We start from the raw sequence: 20,819 nt of genomic DNA on the forward strand, positions 1-20,819 counted from the left end.
AAACAGTAAAATCCATCCATCCATTTTCCAACCCGCTGAATCCGAACACAGGGTCACGGGGGTCTGCTGGAGCCAATCCCAGCCAACACAGGGCACAGGGCAGGAAACAATCCTGGGGTTTTATCTTTATTTTATTGTAGAATCAACTCCTATCTGCGCACACCAGGGCGGCCGTGGGCGGATGCGTATGGTGTATTCACTCCATGTTATCGTGCATTGCGCTGTCACTGGTATTTTGATAAAAGAATTTGAACAACATACAAGAACCGTATAAATTATTAAACAGTAAAACATTAACATTTAAGAAGTAAAGTAACATTAAGTACTACTGCAGTGCCTTCGGGTATACCTCATTTTTTGTTTGCCCATTACATGCTTAAATGTATACATTTTTTGCTGTACCTACCCGAGAACACGCGACATATAACCGAGCGTGGGAGAAGCATGGATTTTAAACACGCGTTGAGTTCATCTGCTGGTCTCCCTTGTGGAATAACTGGTAATGTTTGACTAAAATCTACAGCGAGTAAAACGACATTACCTCCTTTTTTTTTTTTTACGATCTCTGAGATCTTGCTTTTTTTGGTTCAAGGCTTCATAAGCTCTTTTATGTTCTATGGTGTACTTATCCCAAACCATCATCTTTGAATGTTGCAAGACTTTCGCCTTGTATGTAGATCGGGGTAATTACATTCATTGCATTCCTAGTCTGAATCACAATCTGATTGTATGGGTGGTTACCTGGCACTGTAGGGTTGCCACCCGTCCTTTAAAATACGGAATCGTCCCGTTTTTGAGAATGAAATTGCGCGTCCCGTTTTGAATCAATACGGGACGGGATTTATCCCGTAGTTTTTTTATCATTTTTTTTAAAGCAGCGTCTCATGCAAATCATCCCACACGCATTTTATGAAGATGCCTCCTTTCGTAGTTTTGATTGGGTAATACTTGACGTCATCGTTAGTTTGATTGGTCTTTTTAACTGTCCAGTGAGGAGGGCGGGTCTTTTAAGTACAGTCTGGAAAGTGTTGGCACTGGGATGTGGCACCCGCTGCAGTATGCGTCCCTTATTTTTTTGTATTAAAAGTGGTAACCCTACGTGGCAGGTAACAGTTATGTTTGGTCATGAAGTCGTCTAAAATCCGCCACGTGCCCTCTTTTAAGTGTGAGAAGCAGATATATATAGCCAAATTCTCGCGCTTCGTTGCGGCGAAGTAATGCTTTTAATTTTTTAAGAAAAGAAAACCTTTTTAAACGGATCAAAAATACAGTATACCAATAACAATTTGTTAAGGATCTGTTTTTTTCTGAACCTCGCTTTTCACAGCTGTCGCGCTACGGCGTGTGTTTCGTTTATTTGACAGTATGTAGATCGTGGTAATTACATTCATGGCATTCGTTTTCTGAATCACAATCTGACTGTATGGGTGGTTACCTGCCAGGTAACACTTGTGGTTGGTCAGGAAGTCGCCTTACATCCGCCACGTGCCCTCTTTCTGTTCCCAGAAGCTGATCATAGAATGGTTTTAATAGTTTACTTTCAAATAATGCAAAGAGTATGCGACACGTGTTTCTCCCTAATTCTGGGCTCATCAGGCATACACACTCACTTCATCCCCTCTCGGGAATCGAATTTCTATCGTCAGCGCCAGAGTTGAAGCCCCTAACGTTGCGGTCAGCAAGTCGGCTAACATCCGCCATGTGCCGTCTTTAAGTTGCGAGAAGCAGATCATAGAATGGTTGAAACTGTTGCCTCTAAAGTTGCGCTACGGCGTGTGGTTCGTTTATACCTCGTGTCTTCTCATTAAACTTTTATCTCGCGAATATGTTATTGCAATCCGCAGTGGGAGCGTTTCTATAAACTTAATTTAAACTTACGTTTTACACCGTGCTTTGTTTCCCTTATGAACATGCTTGTATGCTTCACTCGCTGGCTTCTTATTGTTTCGCTCCCTTCTCAATTGTTTAATGAATTTTTTGATCTTCGCTGTTTGCAGATCTTCCTTCATTTCTCCCTACTGAGTTCTTTTATCTCGCGAATATGTAATTGCAATCCGCAACGGGAGCGTTTCAATAAACTTAATTTAAACTTACGTTTTACACCGTGCTTTGTTTCCCTTATGAAGATGCTTGTATGCTTCACTCGCTCCCTTCTCAGTTGTTTAATTAATTTTTTGTTCTTCGCTGTTTGCGGCTCTTCCTTCATTTCTCCTTACTCAGTTCACAGTCTTTTCACGGGATTACGTGGGAGGCGTGATGACGTGACACTCAACTCCGCCTCCCACGGCCATCAAGCTGCCGTCCATTACAGTATATTGTCAAAAATGAGGTTCCAGTTATGACCATTACGCGCTGAATTTCGAAATGAAACCTGCCTAACTTTTGTAAGTAAGCTGTAAGGAATCAGCCTGCCAAATTTTAGCCTTCCACCTACACGGGAAGTTGGACAATTAGTGATGAGTGAGTCAGTCAGTCAGTCAGTCAGTCAGTCAGTGAGTCAGTGAGGGCTTTGCCTTTTATTAATTAGTATAGATATATACACACATATATATATATATATATACACATACACATATATATATATGTATATATATATATATATACACATACAGATATATATATATATGTATAGCAAAATACCAGCGCTTCGCAGCGGAGAAGTAGTGTGTTAAAGAGGTTATGAAAAAGTAAAGGAAACATTTTAAAAATAACGTAACATGATTGTCAATGTAATTGTGTTGTCATTGTTATGAGTGTTGCTGTCATATATATATGTATATATATATATATATTATATGTATATATATATATATATATATATGTATATATATATATATATATATATATGTATATATATATATATATATATATATATATGACAGCAACACTCATAACAAAGGGCCATGTAGGTTTGGATTTTTTTTTCTCCCTAAATAATTAAAACCACCATTTACAAACTGCATTTTGTGTTTACTTGTGTTATATTTGACTAATGGTTAAATGTGTTTGATGATCAGAAACATTTTGTATGACAAACATGCAAAAGAATAAGAAATCAGGAAGGGGGCAAATAGTTTTTCACACCACTGTATATATATATATATGTATATGTATATGTATATATGTATATGTACAGTAATCCCTCGCTACTTCGCGGTTCACTTTTCGCGGATTCACGACTTCGCGGATTTTTAAATACAAGTGATTGCCCGCCTATCGCGGAAGTTATGTTCCAGACCCATCAGCAACAGGAGAAAATCCGTGATATAGAAAGACCATATAAATAAACATTTTTTTAGTTTAAGCCTTAAAATACCCATCCCACATGCTTTAAACACATGTAAACTTATAAAACACACTTTGTTAACACATATGATATGTGGATGTCGGGCTAAGGATATGAGTAACATCTCACTATTATAAAACATTTTAACTTCACGCAAGACAAGACAGTGAGACAGGAAAATTGGTGATGTACACCTAAAAGCCTGATTGTACAGGCTTTTAAATTATTGACACGCAGAGCGACAAGCAGCACAAAGCCAGCACAAAGTCCACTTCTCCTTAGCGTTCATTCAGCTCCCCACCCCCTTGACAATGCGAACTGCGCTTCCGGGGAGGGGGGGTTTGAGCGAAGGTGCGTTCAGCTCTCACACACACACACACACACACTCCTCGAGCAGAGCGACAAGCAGGCATTTTGGCAGAAGCAGCACAAAGTCCATTTCTGCTCAGCGTGAGTTCAGCTGCCCCCCTTCACAAAGCGAGTGCAGACACATTGACGTCTGATCGCTGCGTGCAGGCAGTGTGCAGTGTTGGTCTGAGGTGTTTAAGAATGTAGAAAGTGTTTAAGAGCATAGGAAGTGTTTATAAGAGTGTGGGAAAGGTTAACAAGAGAGTGAGAAAGGTTTATAAGAGTGTGGGAAGGGTTTATAAAGCCTTAAAATATGTATAAATAATAAAATAAATATAGGTCGCTACTTCGCGGATTTCACCTATCGCGGGGGGGCTCTGGAACGTAACCCCCGCGATAGGTGAGGGATTACTGTATATATATATATATATATATACAGGTACTCGTCGACTTACGACCGCGACTGGTTCCGACTGACTGGTTGTAAGTTGATCTGGACGTAAGTCGGCCTATGTTAAATTAAGGTAAGAATATTAGACTGGGTAATGATATTGTAACCATTTTAAAGTAATATTTTATCAACATTTTCTTACTTTCTAAGACAAACACAGCATACTACAGTACAATTTGTTTAATATGTGGAAAACGTACAAAATAAATACTGTACTGTACATTTAATTCCTGGCACCACTGGTGCTTGGCTGCGGGTTGTCGATATCACCTTCATCAGTCGTGGCTGCGGGCGGGGTGATGGGAGGAGTTGCTCTTTTCATAAACATAGTAAGCTTCGTCTGAATTGTTTGTTTTTTTTCTCTTCATAAATTTCGCAATAAGGACGAAATGTGTCGCGTGCCATCCGTTCAATCCTCGCAAATCGTTCAATATTTGGGTCCATTTTTTCAAAATGAGTGAGGAGTTTATTCAGTAGAGATAAACCTTCTGACAATCCCTTTGTGGTGAACATTCGTTGTGGCACCTCCTCCTCTTCGTCTTTCTCCAATTCTCTTGTTTCTTCTTCCGCCACTCTTTCTTCTTCCAATTCTATTAGCTCTTCATTCGTAAGTTCACCTGATTCCCGGTCTAGCAACTCCTCGACATCTTCCATTTCACATTCCAATGAAAGGTCTTTTGACAGTTTCACTATTTCTTCACGAATCTCATCAAGTTCTTGTTCACTGTTAAATCCAGCGAAAGTATTTACATAACGCTTAACACACTTCTTCCATACGCCATTCATACACTTTTCCGTCACAGAGTCCCACGCGGTAGCAAGATTCTTTATACACTTAAGAATATTATACTGTTTCCAAAAGTCGCGTAGTGATAGTTCCGGGTCGGCATCTATTGCAGCTATGGCTTGGGCGAAGGCAGATCTGAGATAGTTTGCCTTTAATGTAGCAATCACACCTTGGTCCATCGGTTGAATAAGTGGAGTAGTGTTTGGGGGCAAAAAAAACACTTTCACATTGGGATAGAGATCAGCTAAGTGACGTGGATGTCCAGGCGCATTATCGAGCAACAGTAAAATTTTGAAGGGAATTCCTCTCTCCAAACAGTACTCACGCACTTGATGAATGAAACAATTACTGAACCAATCCTCAAATAAAGCCTGGTTCATCCAGGCATTACGGTTTGACCTATAATAAACTGGCAAAGTGTGCTTGTTGACATTCTTAAATGCACGTGGATTTTCGGAATGATAAATTAAGAAGGGCTTCAGCTTGAACCCCGCGATATTCCCGCCAAGCAGCAGAGTCAGTCTATCCTTGTGTGCTTTAAATCCTGGCATGCTTTTGGCTTCTTTGTGGATGTAAGTGCGTCCTGGCATCTGCTTCCAATATAACCCTGTTTCATCCACATTAAAAATCTGCTCTGCGAGATAACCCTCAGCCTTAATTATTTCGTTTAAACTGTCGACAAATTTACTAGCTCCTTCCTCATCCGCACTTGCTGCTTCTCCAGTCACTCGAACATTATGCAACTGGAATCTTTTCTTAAACCTCTTAAACCAACCAGTACTTGCCACAAATTCTTGACTGTAGTCTTCTCCAGCGCGTTCCTTTAAAGTCACAAACAGGCTTCTAGCCTTCGACTGTACTGTAAAGAGGCTTAACGGCGTCCGCTTTTGAATCTGATCTTCCATCCAAATGTTTAACAATTTCTCCATTTCATGGATGGGCCCGGTACGTTGCTTCGTAATCACTGTTGATTGCAAAGGTGCAGAACCTTTCACAGCTTCACGAATTCTATTTTTGTCCTTTAAAATAGTCGACACAGTAGAGTGTGATAACTTCATATCACATGCGATCGCATTCACTTTCTTTCCTCCTTCATACTGTTTTATTATCATCATTTTGGTGTCTAGATCAATGGCCTTTCTTTCCTTTTTGGCAGGCTGAGGAGTGCACAGAGACAATTTCCTCTTGGTAGACATGTTAGGGTTATATTATTATCGAAAATTGCCAAAACAACAAGACACAAACACACGTGGGGCAACACTGCTGCGTATATTTTTACTGCTGCGTAGCAAGACTTGAGAGTGCGGGAAACTGGCACTGCCAACAGCTGGCGGGGGAAAACTGTCGACCGCGTCGTAAAGTCGAACAGTCGTAACTTGCATAGGTCGTACGTCGACGAGTACCTGTGTATATATATATATATATATATATATATATATATATATATATATATATATATATATATATATATATATATGTGTGTATATGTGTGTGTGTGTATATATGTGTGTATATGTGTGTGTGTGTGTGTGTGTATATATGTGTGTATATGTGTGTGTGTGTGTGTGTGTATATATGTGTGTATATATATGTGTGTGTGTGTGTGTATATATGTGTGTATATATATATGTGTGTGTATATATGTATATATATGTATATATATATGTGTAAATAAAAGCGTGTGTGTTTTGCATGTGTGTTTTGGGATATTTTGAGTCCATCTGTTTCTGTGTTCAGGGCATCTTTCACTATATATATAGGTATATATATATATAAATTAGAGAAACTATCGTATTTACCTTGCTAGCTGGTGACTTAATATAATCCTCTATTTCTTATTCTGTACTGTTGTTGTAGTGAAACAAAAGTGTAGTTTTTTTATTAAAAATATAAAAAAAAAATTAAAAATCTTAGAATCCTTTTCTTTATAAGTGTCTGCATTTACAGTATATTGGATTTATGATTGTGCATCTTACTGCATGTGTTTTTCTTCACTAGGTCTTAGCTATTAACATCTTGGGGCGTTTCTTATTAAATAACGACAAAAACATTAGGTGAGTTATCTTTTGTATCTTTTTAATAAAAAAGCAGGATATGCAGTAAAGTTGTATTAGCAGTTCTTAGCATGCAGCAGAGTTCAGTAACAGATTTTCATTTCCTTGTCCTTTATAAATAACCTTTTAGGTATGTTGCATTGACATCACTATTGAAGACGGTACAGACTGACCACAATGCTGTACAGAGACATCGGAGCACTATTGTTGATTGTTTAAAAGATTTAGATGTATCAATAAAGAGGTAAATAAAATGGTTAATATATTTATTAAGGGTACAGTAATCAACTATTTGTATAATTAATTGATTGATTAATATTTTGATTAATCAATTAATTTTATTTTTTTAAATGTATTTTTACTTTCCATTTTATACATTCAAAATAAGCAGAATTGTTCATGTTGCACTATATATAAAATACTTTGTGTTGCAAAAATATAAAGATGTTTAAGGTGCATTGTTCTTATTGGACTGGCTCAGAAGTAATACATAATTTGAAGTACATGAATTTGACAGAATACATTTCACCAACAGACTAAACAATGGACTATAGAGGTAAGATGGTATTGTAAGAATTTTAAATTTCAGGGCAATAATGTTAGCTGGTTCTCTTCTTAGAAATTATCTAGATTCCTGCACACAGCAGCTGCTGTATTTAGCTAGGTTAGCCTTTCAGTAGTATAATGGCTTTTCCTTTTTGCCAGTAGGCATGAATATAGTAGACACAAGACTTCAAAAATTCCTGAGAATTTGTCAAAAAATATATCTTAAAACTCTGTTGCTTTTTGAACTGAGATAGGTTAGTTTGCTGAAGTACAAAGGAGGTAGCATTGGTTTGATAATTTAAATTGTGGCATTGCTGCTGATTTTTCATTCTACTCACTCTGAGTAGCATTCTTATTTGCTCATGAAATATTTTTTGTTACATGTCAAACTTGGTTTCCCTGAACCCTTGGCAATAAAAATACAGTGTTTAACAGCAAATTTTGCCAAATTGTTATTTGCAGCGAGTTTATTGCATTCACCCTTGTTTGTTGAATTATTTACTGATAATTTGACTGGTTTAGGAGAAATGTTTATTTATTTTTATAGCAGTGTCCCATAATGCTTTGTGGGGCCAGTGCAACGTCCTTTGGAGCTTTAACAGCCAACATTGATGGGACTGTCCCTCAGGTATATAATGCTGATCATTTGCATTATAGACTCGGTAGTACGAGTTATCTGTGCTTGTAGCCAAATGTGTAGTTCAGTCTTCGAGTTGCATGTCAACATAAGAGAAGGAGGCATGTGCCCTATGCATGAATGATATAATTAGGCATGTGGTGCTGCGAGAGTGAAAACAAACCTTGAAGGAGCCTGACATGCCCCTAGAACAGAGGAGACTCTATGAAATAGTAATAATAACTAAAGATTTATTACTATTTTCAAGATGTTTCTATGTTTTTGATAAAATAAAAAGTGTAAAGCATCAACACTCAGATTAGAGAGCCTTCAGCGCAACTTCAAAAATTGAATGAGCCAGTGGTTTTAATCATGACACGCCACTTTGAATTTTCTGCCTTTAAAAGACCTACATATTTTTTCTGACTTTTGACAACAATTTCGGCATTTCTGCTTTGTTTTGATGAAATATATGATTGCGTGTTTCTGACTGCATTCATTCGTCTTTGGTTTCATGGAGGCACGGTGGTGCAATGGTTCCGCACAGCTCAGGTCACCTTTTTGGCTGCAATAATGAAACGCATGCAGCATAAATAATGAGTTATCTCTGCTTGTGAAATTGTAATGTATTATAACAAAGGTATGATTTTAAAATTTGTGTCAATTAGAAGTATCCTAATTGCTTGACTAGACTGCTACATAGAGTCCACCTACCATATATACTCATGTTTAAGTTCTCCCACGGATAAGTTGGGGCTTGATTTTACCATATAAATTCAGGTATTTTATAATGTCGGTCATATAAGTCGAATGCGGAAAACTCATGCTATTGGTCCAAGAGATTATGATATGCTAATGCCTACCTGCGAGAGCAACCATGGAGCACACTGCCTTTTTTTTTTTTTCTATGTATAGTGCCTATGTGACCACATGGTAATACCCAGGCTATTGTTTTTGTGTTTTTTGTATCTCGCACCCTCATACACCTTTATCGTAAGAGCATCCCTTATCTATGATAGAGTGTTCGATCAGAACAAAATATGAAGCAGGTTTTAAATTAAGTGTCGTTGAAGTGGCGAAAGAAATTGGTAACTGAGCTACTGTAGCAAAATTCGATGTGTCTGAGAAACTGGTGCAAGATTGGATAGCAGCAAGAAGATGTAAAAAAATTAAATAATAAGTGTCGCATTTTTGAATGGGCATACAAGTCGGGATCTGATTTTATGATCGATGTTTCGGGGTTCAAGACCCTACTTATATATGAGTATAAGTTTTTTTTTTTTTGAAGTTTCTTCTGACGTCTTTGAATTGCCAGCCGTCAACACGGTTTGTGAGCAAATGTGCAGTTGGTTTTAAACAGGCCTGTCATTATCAAACACTAGACAGTAAAACCATCTGAGTAATGTTAAAAGCCATTAAGCAAATACAGGCTGTTGCCAGAACCGAGATGCTAAAACCATAAGTTAATAAATGGAATGGTATGAATCATTAACCAGAAAGTTTGTTCAAGATTTTTTGCCAATGTGCAGGTTGATTTTTCGATTGCCATGTCAGTATAAAAGGAGGCATGTGCCTTATGCATGCATGATAATTAGCCAAGTGAAAATAAAATAACAAGCTTTGAAGGAGCCTTACACACCCCACACAGGAGACTCTATGAATTAATAATAACAACAAATGGTTTATTACTACTTACAAGATGTTTCTATCTTTTTGATCGAAGAAAAAGTGCAAAGCATCAGCACAGACAGTTTGGAGAGCCTTCAGCGCGACTCTAAAGATAATAGAATGAGTCAGCGGCTTCAATCATGACACGTCACTTTAAATTTTCTGCCTTTAAAAGACCTACATATTGACTACGATTTTGGCATTTCTGCTTTGTTTAAACAAATCTATAATTGCGTACTTTCTTCTTTGATATCATGGAGGCACTGTGGTGCAGTAGTTCGCAATGCAGCCACACAGCTCAGGTTACCTGTTTGACCACAATAATCGGTCCAGTATAGTTGGCGGATGATTCCCTAGCCCTCAGGAACACTTTAAAGACAACTGAAACATTATAATCCAGTCAAATCTAGTTTAGCTAGTCCTTCCCCATTGACTTTAATGCAGTTCGCCAAGTTTGGTGAATTATTGCGAACATTTCTTTGATTTCGGGGAACTTTTGGCAAAGCAAACTCAGCAATGTTTGCTGTTCACTAAATATAACCATGTATTTGTTCCTTCATCTCCTTTCTTAGGACATTGCAACAGAAAATGAGGAGCCATATAAGAGTTTTAATTGTACATTGTAAGAGGCAAAGGGAGATTAATACTGCTCATATTCAGGTTCATGTTTATTGTTTATGTGTACAGTGCATCCGGAAAGTATTCACAGCGCATCACTTTTTCCACATTTTGTTATGTTATAGCCTTATTCCAAAATGGATTAAATTCATTTTTTTCCTCAGAATTCTACACACAACACCCCATAATGACAACATGAAAAAAGTTTACTTGAGATTTTTGCAAATTTATTAAAAATAAAAAAATTGAGAAAGCACATGTACATAAGTATTCACAGCCTTTGCCATGAAGCTCAAAATTGAGCTCAGGTGCATCCTGTTTCCCCTGATCATCCTTGAGATGTTTCTGCAGCTTCATTGGAGTCCACCTGTGGTAAATTCAGTTGATTGGACATGATTTGGAAAGGCACACACCTGTCTATAGAAGGTCCCACAGTTGACAGTTCATGTCAGAGCACAAATCAAGCATGAAGTCAAAGGAATTGTCTGTAGACCTCCCGAGACAGAATTGTCTCGAGGCACAAATCTGGGAAAGGTTACAGAAAAATTTCTGCTGCTTTGAAGGTCCCAATGAGCATAGTGGTCCCCATCATCAAGTGGAAGAAGTTCGAAACCACCAGGACTCTTCCTAGAGCTGGCCGGCCATCTAAACTGAGCAATCGGGGGAGAAGGGCCTTAGTCAGGGAGGTGACCAAGAACCCGATGGTCTCTTGTCAGAGCTCCAGAGGTCCTCTGTGGAGAGAGGAGAACCTTCCAGAATGACAACCATCTCTGCAGCAATCCACCAATCAGGCCTGTATGGTAGAGTGGCCAGACGGAAGCCACAACCATCTCTGCAGCAATCCACCAATCAGGCCTGTATGGTAGAGTGGCCAGACGGAAGCCAGTCCTTAGTGAAAGGCACATGGCAGCCCGCCTGGAGTTGTTTTTAAATTTACTGCTTTAGACAATCATAATTTCAAAATGCAAGTTCAGCTTTAAAAATTTTGCTGCATATTATATTAGGTCTGGGCTCTGACAGGGCCACACGAGGACATTCACTTTTTTCTCCTTCAGCCACTGTGTGGTCAATTTTGCTGTGTGTGTCGTGTTGAAAGGTGAACATTCTGTCCATATTCAACTTACTGGCAGAGGGTAGCAGGTTTTCCTCAAGAATTTGATGGTATATTGCTCCATCCATTTTTCCTTCTACCAGGCCCTGCGGCATTGAAACACCCCCACAATAGGATGCTGCCACCTCCATGCTTTACTGTAGGTATGGTGTGTTGTGGATGGTGAGCTGCATTGGATTTCCGCCAGGTGTACCATTTGGTATTGAGGCCAGATAGTTTGATTTTGGTCTCATCTGACCATAAGACCTTTTTCCACTTGGCATCAGAATCTTCAAGGTGCATTTTGGCAAAGCTCAAATGAGCCTTAATGTGGCCTTTCTTGAGAAGTGGCTTTTTCCTTGCGACCCTCCCGAACAAGCCACAATTTTGGAGCGCTTGTGAAATTGGTGTCACATGCACGCAATGACCACTCTTTGCCATAACATCCTGTAACTCCTTCAAAGTGGCCATTGGCCTCATGGTAATCTCTCTTACTAGTTTCCTCCTTGCTCTTCCATCCAGTTTTGAGGGACGGCTGGATCCAGGGAGGGTCCTAGTAGTACCAAACACTTGCCACTTCATTATTATGGACTGTACTGTGCTCCTTGGGATTGATAAAACCTTTGAGATTTTTTTCTATCCATCTCCTGCCTTATGTCTGTCCACAACTCTATCCCTGAGATCTTTTGAAAGTCGCTTGCCACCCATAATCAGTTGTTTGCTGTCAGTTGCACTTCAGGAACAGCTGTTTTTATGCTTCACTAAGCACACTGATTATAGTTGATCATAGGTGGAAGCCAGTAACCATGATCTTCAATGGAAATGGTGGTTACTTGCACCTGATTGAGTTTACAAATATTGTTTAGGAGGGGGGTGATCCTTTATTAATCTCAGTATTTCTTGTTTATTTTTTTAAATTCTTCTGAACTATAGCTGTGATATCTTTCACTTGGATGTTATAGATTGCATTGAATAAGTAAAGCTGGAAAAAATACTGGTTTGTGTGTTTTCATTTAAGGCTGTAAAACAAAAAAAAATTGGAATATTTCGAAGGGGGTGATTCTTTTCTATACCCACTGTAAGCACTACATGTGTTTCAGTTGATTATTGAAGTGCATCGTTCTGTTATTCAAATGTTTGCCAGTAAAGGTTTTTGATATTTTGGATGTAGTATGGATTTTTCTTTTGAAGTTTTTACAAATTGATAAAAGAGTTTTAAATTTGAATTTGTAGTTTTAGATTGAACTTTACTGTTCAGTATCTAGTAAAGGGGCAATAAGTTTATAAAGTATTATTGTAAACATCTTGCCTGAAGGAGGGGCGTGAGTTGCCTCGAAAGCTTGCATATTGTAATCTTTTTAGTTAGCCAATAAAAGGTGTCATTTTGCTTGGCTTTTTTCTACATTCATAATGGCTAACACGGTACAACACCCTAGTACTAGAAATAAAATTAACAAATAGATATTGTAGATCATTTTACACAGACAACATTTTAGCATGTTACAAAAAAAATTTTTTTTAAATAACACCCACACTTTTTTTTTTTTTTTAAATCTGCATTAGATAAGCATCTGTTTTGCGTTCCTCCCAGTGCTGCTGGTGTTTACTGCAAGAGTGGTACAGTTCTTTCAAAATATGATTTACAAATCCATCTGTTTACCTTGACTTGTCATAATGCATTTAGTTGGTTACACTTTTCTATACACATACTTGATGACCTAGCGGGATGATATAGTGATAAATGTTTTTTTTGTATACATGGTGGACTGAAAAATCTTGGTTGAATCTTGTTTTTTTCATTTCACTTTAGTAGACTTTATTAACTTAGTATTTTTTTTGTACAGCTTCCCTAAATTTCACTTTTACGAAGTTTACTTACCTTGACAGCGACATTCATGTCTCTAGTGACTGTTCCTATGAAGTCAGTAGACAGATTGGGAAAACATAGGGGGTCATGAGGTCACTGGAAAGGGGAGTGTGATGCTCCCAATATCTTTGCAAAAGGATTAAGGTCCAAGTCTGTGGTTGCGAGACATGGATGATATCTAGTGACCTGAAACGAAGACTGGACTCCTTCAGTACATTTGTCTTCAGAGAATCCTTAGGTGCTGCTGGTTTGACTGTGTCAAATGAGTGGTTGCTCATGCATTCCCGAATGAAGTACATTACCTGCATTGTGAGGGAGTGTCAGTTATGGTACTACAGTCATGTGGTGCGATTCCTTGAGGGTGATCCGGCTTGCAGGATCCTCACGATTAATTAACTGAGTAGCTGGACCAGGCCAAGGGGACGCCTATGTCCCATGCCCACCTGGCTGCGGCAGATAGATGGTCTTTTCCGAATGGTGGGATTGGACTGTGTGTCTGCCTTGGGGGTTGGTGGGTGTGGCAACGCACTGTACCAGTGCATGCTTCCCAACCTGACCTCCCTAAAGTCATGGCAGGCAGCCATCTTGCCACTTTATTTCCCTTATGATGTATAGTTTAGATGTTGAATGTTGACCTTTTCTTACTTGTGGTGTTACCAGGGCTGCTTTCACCAGTGTGGATATATTATAAACCTTGTGTAGTTAGGGTTCAGTGTACTTGTTTTTTTTTACTTTTTCTGTAAACTAGTAGGTTTTTTATTATAACTACTCTGTAGTGTTGGACTTAATTTCACTGTCTGATTTGGAGTAATTTAATATTTCACAATTGTTTCAAATCTCTTTTGTATATTTGTGCATTATTAAAATGAAATTGAAAAGAATTCATAATTTTCTACTAATATTGCTGCTGTTATTTAATATGATTGAAAAAGATGCTCTTTCTTGAGTTCTAATAATTATTGCATTTGTGTTTAATAGACGTGCCATGGAACTGAGTTTTGCTCTTGTGAATGGGAATAATATTCGTGGTATGATGAAGGAGCTACTGTATTTCCTGGACTCGTGTGATCCAGAATTCAAAGCAGATTGTGCATCTGGGGTCTTCCTTGCAGCAGAGAAGTAATAATCTTATATTTGAGCAACTACTGTATGCTCTTCCTTGTAAGCAGTAGAAATGTTTTATCAAAGAAGCTTAACTGTTGTATAATCTAGCCTGCATCTATTCATTTATTTGTTACTGTTTAGGAAAATGTCATTTAAAAATTTTCTATTTTTGACACACATCACTAAGAGCAGTTCTACCTATGGTGATTTGTGGTGAGCTTCAGTTCATGGTATGAAGTGCAGCATAGCTCGCCTGTTTGTACATTTTCAAAGCATCATTTTTACAGTTTTAGAAACACAACATTTATATATAGTAAGTATGTTTTTGTTTTTTTTTTTAATGCCTCTTTTCCAGGTATGCTCCCTCAAAGCGATGGCATATAGACACTATTATGAGAGTTCTAACCACGGTATGTTTCTGCTTATTCAAATTTTTACTTCATGTCATGATACATTTTTAGATTGTGTGTATAATGCTTGAAAACAGTATTGTGAAAATGTTTTAATGCTTTTGGTTAATACTTTTTTTATATGAACTTTCTTCTGCAGTAAACTGTGATATTAGCTGAAGTAAGTAGAGGAGTTTGTAAAACTTCTTTCTGTAACTTAACATATCAAAAACTACTTAATCTAACTCATTGTCACAAATTTCCCAGATCTTATCTCAACATCATCAAGAGCAAGACAATCCCAACCTTGGTGGGTGTGTGGGAGGGGGCAGTGTTTGCCCATCACAGAATCCAGAGTGCAAACACTATGCCCCATTTAATTTTATTCATTTTTTAAAACTTATTACTAAAATATTAGTGTCTTGATGTACTTAACTAAGCAATTTTTTTTCTGATAAGAGTAGGGAAGCAGAGGGTATTAGTTTATACAGCAGTTACAGTATTTGTTAATATGGAACAATCTATTTGTAATGAAGAGCTGACTGACACATTCACTCACTCATCAACAAAACTTCAATTTTCCATTTAGTTAAAAAGCTAAAGTTTGGCATGATGGTTCATCTAGGATGGTAGGTACTGTAAGAAACGGTATTTAGATACATCAATATTTTATGAAAAACTAAGTACCCCAAAATCTGAAAAATGCCTTGATGGATTTGATTGAAATTTGGTGCAGTTATAGAAAAAAGAAAATTTGCTGACATATGGTTTTTACTTTGTTTTTTTTATTTGATGATTTTTTTATTTGTAATTTATTGTATTAAAAACAGTAACAAATTTTATAAGTGTGCTGTATCTTTATTGTAACAAATAAAACAGAAACATTGTTCAGCACTAAATTTAAACAAAATTCAAATAATCCAGCATTTAACAAATCATTATTAATTTTTTAATTGGTTCCTTACATAATGATGGTTATTCTATACTCTTTTCAAAGAATATACAGGATATATAGTGGGCAAGACAAAGTACATTTTTATTGTACTGTTAATTAAAACTAATAATCTTAATAACCATATCAAAGGCAATAATTTATGTTAATTTTGTCATAATTGTGCACCCCAATTAAATCATTCAATTCCATTTATGGGCACGTAAATGTGCAGCTTGTATAAGTCAATGCTGAATGTAATAAGACAGAAATAAAGGAAACCACAATTCAGTGTACAGTGGAACCTCGGTTCACCGAAGCAATTTCTCCCATAGGATTGTATGTAAATACAATTAATCCGTTCCAGACCATACGAACTGTATGTAAATATATATATTTTTTAGTTTTTAAGCACAAATATAGTTAATTATAGAATGCACAGCGTAATGGTAAACTAAATGTAAAAACATTGAATAACACTGAGAAAACCTTGAACAACAGAGAAAACTAACACTGCAATAGTTCGCGCTATAGTGCTAGGAACCGCTCGCTAAAAACCCTTTTTTTAATGAGTTTTAAGCACATGGGGAAAAAATGAACATTTGAAAAATCCATAATTTAATAAACCACCAAGAAAAGTAACCATGCAGGCTACGAACCGATCACTGTAGATAGAACTGAAAACAAAAACAAGCCTTCTCTACCTTATGCGTCCCTCGCTCGCTCTCTCTCTCTCGCGCCTGTGTGTGTGTGTGCTTGCGTCTCTCTTTTGCGAGCCTGGAGCGCCTGTGTGTGTCTCTCTAGCGCGCTCCTGTGTGTGTGCGCGCCTCTCTCGTGTGCTCCTGTGTGTGTGCGCGGCTCTCTCCCGCGCCTGTGTGCGTGCGCGTGAGTCTCTCTTTTGCGAGCCTGGAGCGCCTGTGTGTGTGTCTCTCTAGAGTGCTCCTGTGTGTGTGCGCGCGCCTCTCTTGTGTGCTCCTGTGTGTGTGCGCGGCTCTCTCTGTCTCCCGCTGCCTGTGTGTGTGCCTCTGTCTCTCCTGCTGCTTCTCTCTCGCGCTGCCTGTGTGTGTGTGTGTGTGTGTGTGTGTGTCGCGCTCTCTCTTGCTCGCTGCACAGGAAATGCACTTGGAGAGACTGAACATGTACAAACCGAAAGGGAACCTGGCTTGTTCATATACCGAGTGTGTGGTCATGAACTGAGGCAAAAGTTTGGCGAACTTTTTGGTAGTAAACTGAGTTGTACGTGTACCGAGACGTTCGTGAACCGAGGTTCCACTGTATACTACTTTTGATTTAAAACCTCCAAAACATTTTAATGGTAAAAGATTACAAATTGAAATGTTATTGGAAATCTTATTGTAGCTATCATTTTTACAGGATGTGCTACAGGGTTAAATTATATTTATAATAAAATTCCCATTATGTGTGCTAATTGCCTGTTTAAATTCAAATGAATACAGTTTCTATAAAATTATGTTTAGCAGTGACCATCAACATAAGCTAAGGTCAGTCAGTCAGGAAAAGCAGGAATAGATTTCTGACAGGAATATTTTACTCATGCCCAATTCTAACATATTCCAGATGATGGAGCTCCAGTAAACTAATAATAGTAGTATCTGGTAAAGAAAAATACAAATATCATATATACATAAAAGTACTCTATTACTTACATGGTTCTTCTGATATATTCAATTAACCAGCTGCACTCTAATTGAAGCCCATTGGCTTACGAAGTTTCAGGGCCGAAGCCAGTTAACTCTAGTAGTCATATATATTTTACATGGAGTTGTTTTTTGACTCTGAACTTACTACATGAACGGCTCTTTCTATATAATCGGATTATTTCTTGAGTTTGGGTTTCTATAGAGTTGTGTTGTATTTAAAAATTAGTGACATACTGATCTCCTTATGGACCATTCATATGTAATGCTCAAAGTGCAATTTTCCTGTTCTTGTTCACATCACACTAGCTCATTAGCCTAATTAACAAGTAAACAATCCTTTGTTTATCTTGCTATGATTACTTTGAAACATGATCATCCATGAAATGGTTCGACAGTGTAGAAACAGGCTTGAAATAAACACACAAAATGGGGAAATATGGTCTTGTTCACTAAGTAATACTAGGTAATAACTTTGTTTTCACTAAAGTAAGCAAACAGGCTGTGTATTCTGTGCTTTTTAGGATATTTTGTATATTCCTTGTTTTCATGTTTATTGTCCTTGTACATTAAAAAGTGATGAATGCAGGGATTTAAGACACAACAAGACAAAATCTATTTGCTTAATTTATGTTGCTAATTAGGGCATATTGAGAGATTAATTTGTTAGTCTTTGTGCATATTTTTTATGTATTTATTACACTGTGGTTAGCCATGCTTCTATTGATGGTCTCCTGGTTTTCATTCCAAATGATGTGATCGGTTATCAATAAGTTGTCTTTTTCTCATCCTTGTTCTTTCTTATACTGTACCTCTTTCCCTCTGATAGGCAGCAGAAGAATATGTGAGAGATTCTTTCTGTCTGGCCTTAAAACACTGTCTCTTGCTGTTACTGATTCAAATTAACGTACTCCATAGTTTTGTGCCTTGTCTCACGCTGCAGCTCTTTCTGCTTTGTATTTATGTGTGTCTGTTTGGTTGGTTATTTGAGTTAATACTTGTTTGCCATGTCTCCTCTTTATTGTTCATTTCAGATCTGTATTCCTTGTATACATTTGATTTGCATGTGTGGATTCACTCATTAGAGTACTTTTTTTTTCTAGGCTGGGAGTTATGTAAGAGATGATGCAGTGCCGAACCTAATACAGCTTATTACGAACAGTGTAGAGATGCACTCTTATACAGTACAGAGACTTTACAAAGCACTGTTAGAGGATATCTCACAGGTAAGTTGTGAGTGTGTGATAAGGCACAACTCTTACCAGTTTAAAAAACATTTCTAATCACCTTCAGACATTTTTAGTTTTGTTTCACATTGAAATCAGAATTTTAATGTTTTTCTGTTATGCACAAACAATTTGATATTAGGATTAAGTGATGATTATGAAGGAAAGGTATTAAATGACAATTTCATATTTCTGAGCATAAATAATTTGTCTTAGAATAATATATTAACTGTGTGCACCTTTGGTGTCTACCTTTGCAATCCATGTAGTCCATCTAATTCAGTTAAAAGGCTTCAGAGTTGACCTTGAAAGACACACAAACAACTTTTATGAGGGTAAAATAACTGAACAATAGGGCAGAGGTTTAGAATGTCAAAATCAAATCATTTTAATGCCTTGAAAAAGAAAAACTGGTGTTTTTAGCTATTGGCTGCAGCTTGTACTATTTGAGTGTAAATTTGCTGTCCCCTCAAAATAACTCAACACACAGCCATTAATGTCTAAACTGCTGGCAACTAAAAGGGAGTACACCCCTAAGTGAAAAATGTCCAAATTGTGCCCAATTAGCCATTTTTCCCTCCCCGGTGTCATGTGACTCATTAGTGTTACAAGGTCTCAGGTGTGAATGGGGAGCAGGTGTGTTAAATTTGGTGTTATCGCTCTCACACCCTCAAAGAACTCTCCAGCAGTTTAGACATTAATGGCTGTGTGTTGTCCCATGAAAAGATATAATAAAATATTTACAAAAATGTGAGGGGTGTACAATATTTTGTGAAATACTGTGCGTATATGTATATACACATATATATAGATATATATACAGTATATAGATACATTTATTTACTTCAGATGTATGAGGGGGAAGAAACTTTTAACTGTTGTTAAAATCAGTAATAAAATGGTTAAATTAAAGTTTTTTTATGTATGAGGATACAGTGGGGCAAAAAAGTATTTAGTCAGCCACCAATTGTGCAAGTTCTCCCACTTAAAAAGATGAGAGAGGCCTGTAATTTTCATCATAGGTATACCTCAACTATGAGAGACAAAATGAGAAAAAAAATCCAGAAAATCACATTGTCTGATTTTTAAAGAATTTATTTGCAAATTATGGTGGAAAATAAGTATTTGGTCACTTACAAACAAGCAAGATTTCTGGCTCTCACAGACCTGTAACTTCTCCTGTAAGAGGCTCCTCTGTCCTCCACTCATTACCTGTATTAATGGCACCTGTTTGAACTCGTTATCAATATAAAAGACACCTGTCCACAACCTCAAACAGTCACACTCCAAACTCCACTATGGCCAAGACCAAAGAGCTGTCAAAGGACACCAGAAACAAAATTGTAGACCTGCACCAGGCTGGGAAGACTGAATCTGCAATAGGTAAGCAGCTTGGTGTGAAGAAATCAACTGTGGGAGCAATTATTAGAAAATGGAAGACATACAAGACCACTGCTAATCTCCCTCGATCTGGGCTCCATGCAAGATCTCACCCCGTGAGTTCAAAATGATCACAAGAACGGTGAGCAAAAATCCCAGAACCACACAGGGGACCTAATGAATGACCTGCAGAGAGCTGGGACCAAAGTAACAAAGGCTACCATCCGTAACACACTACGCCGCCAGGGACTCAAATCCTATAGTGCCAGACGTGTCCCCCTGCTTAAGCCAGTACATGTGCAGGCCCGTCTGAAGTTTGCTAGAGAGCATTTGGATGATCCAGAAGAGGAATGAAACCAAAATAGAACTTTTTGGTAAAAACTCTACTCATCGTGTTTGGAGGAGAAAGAATGCTGAGTTGCATCCAAAGAACACCATACCTACTGTAAAGCATGGGGGGTGGAAACATCATGCTTTGGGGCTGTTTTTCTGCAAAGGGACCAGGATAACTGATCCGTGTAAAGGAAAGAATGAATGGGGCCATATATCGTCAGATTTTGAGTGAAAACCTCCTTCCATCAGCAAGGGCATTGAAGATGAAACGTGGCTGGGTCTTTCAGCATGACAATGATCCCAAACACACGGCCCGGGTAACGAAAGAGTGGCTTCGTAAGAAGCATTTCAAGGTCCTGGAGTGGCCTAGCCAGTCTCCACATCTCAACTACATAGAAAATCTTTGGAGGGAGTTGAAAGTCCGTGTTGCCCAGCGACAGCCCCAAAACATCACTGCTCTAGAGGAG

General features: G+C 37.9%; 1 protein-coding gene across 1 annotated transcript in view; it reads left to right on the forward strand.

The window, feature by feature from the left end:
* The window catches only part of ap1g1 (adaptor related protein complex 1 subunit gamma 1), a 207,609-nt gene that overhangs the window by 121,002 nt on the left and 65,788 nt on the right, over positions 1–20,819 (forward strand). The window contains exons 10-14 of the mRNA XM_028809775.2: positions 6,871–6,926; positions 7,057–7,170; positions 14,310–14,450; positions 14,791–14,845; positions 18,517–18,639. Of these exons, the coding sequence (XP_028665608.1) occupies positions 6,871–6,926; positions 7,057–7,170; positions 14,310–14,450; positions 14,791–14,845; positions 18,517–18,639 (489 nt within the window). The remainder of the gene's footprint in view (positions 1–6,870; positions 6,927–7,056; positions 7,171–14,309; positions 14,451–14,790; positions 14,846–18,516; positions 18,640–20,819) is intronic.

This window comes from Erpetoichthys calabaricus, chromosome 9 (genome assembly GCF_900747795.2).
Source record: "Erpetoichthys calabaricus chromosome 9, fErpCal1.3, whole genome shotgun sequence".
In the NCBI taxonomy this organism is placed as follows: Eukaryota; Metazoa; Chordata; class Cladistia; order Polypteriformes; family Polypteridae; genus Erpetoichthys; species Erpetoichthys calabaricus.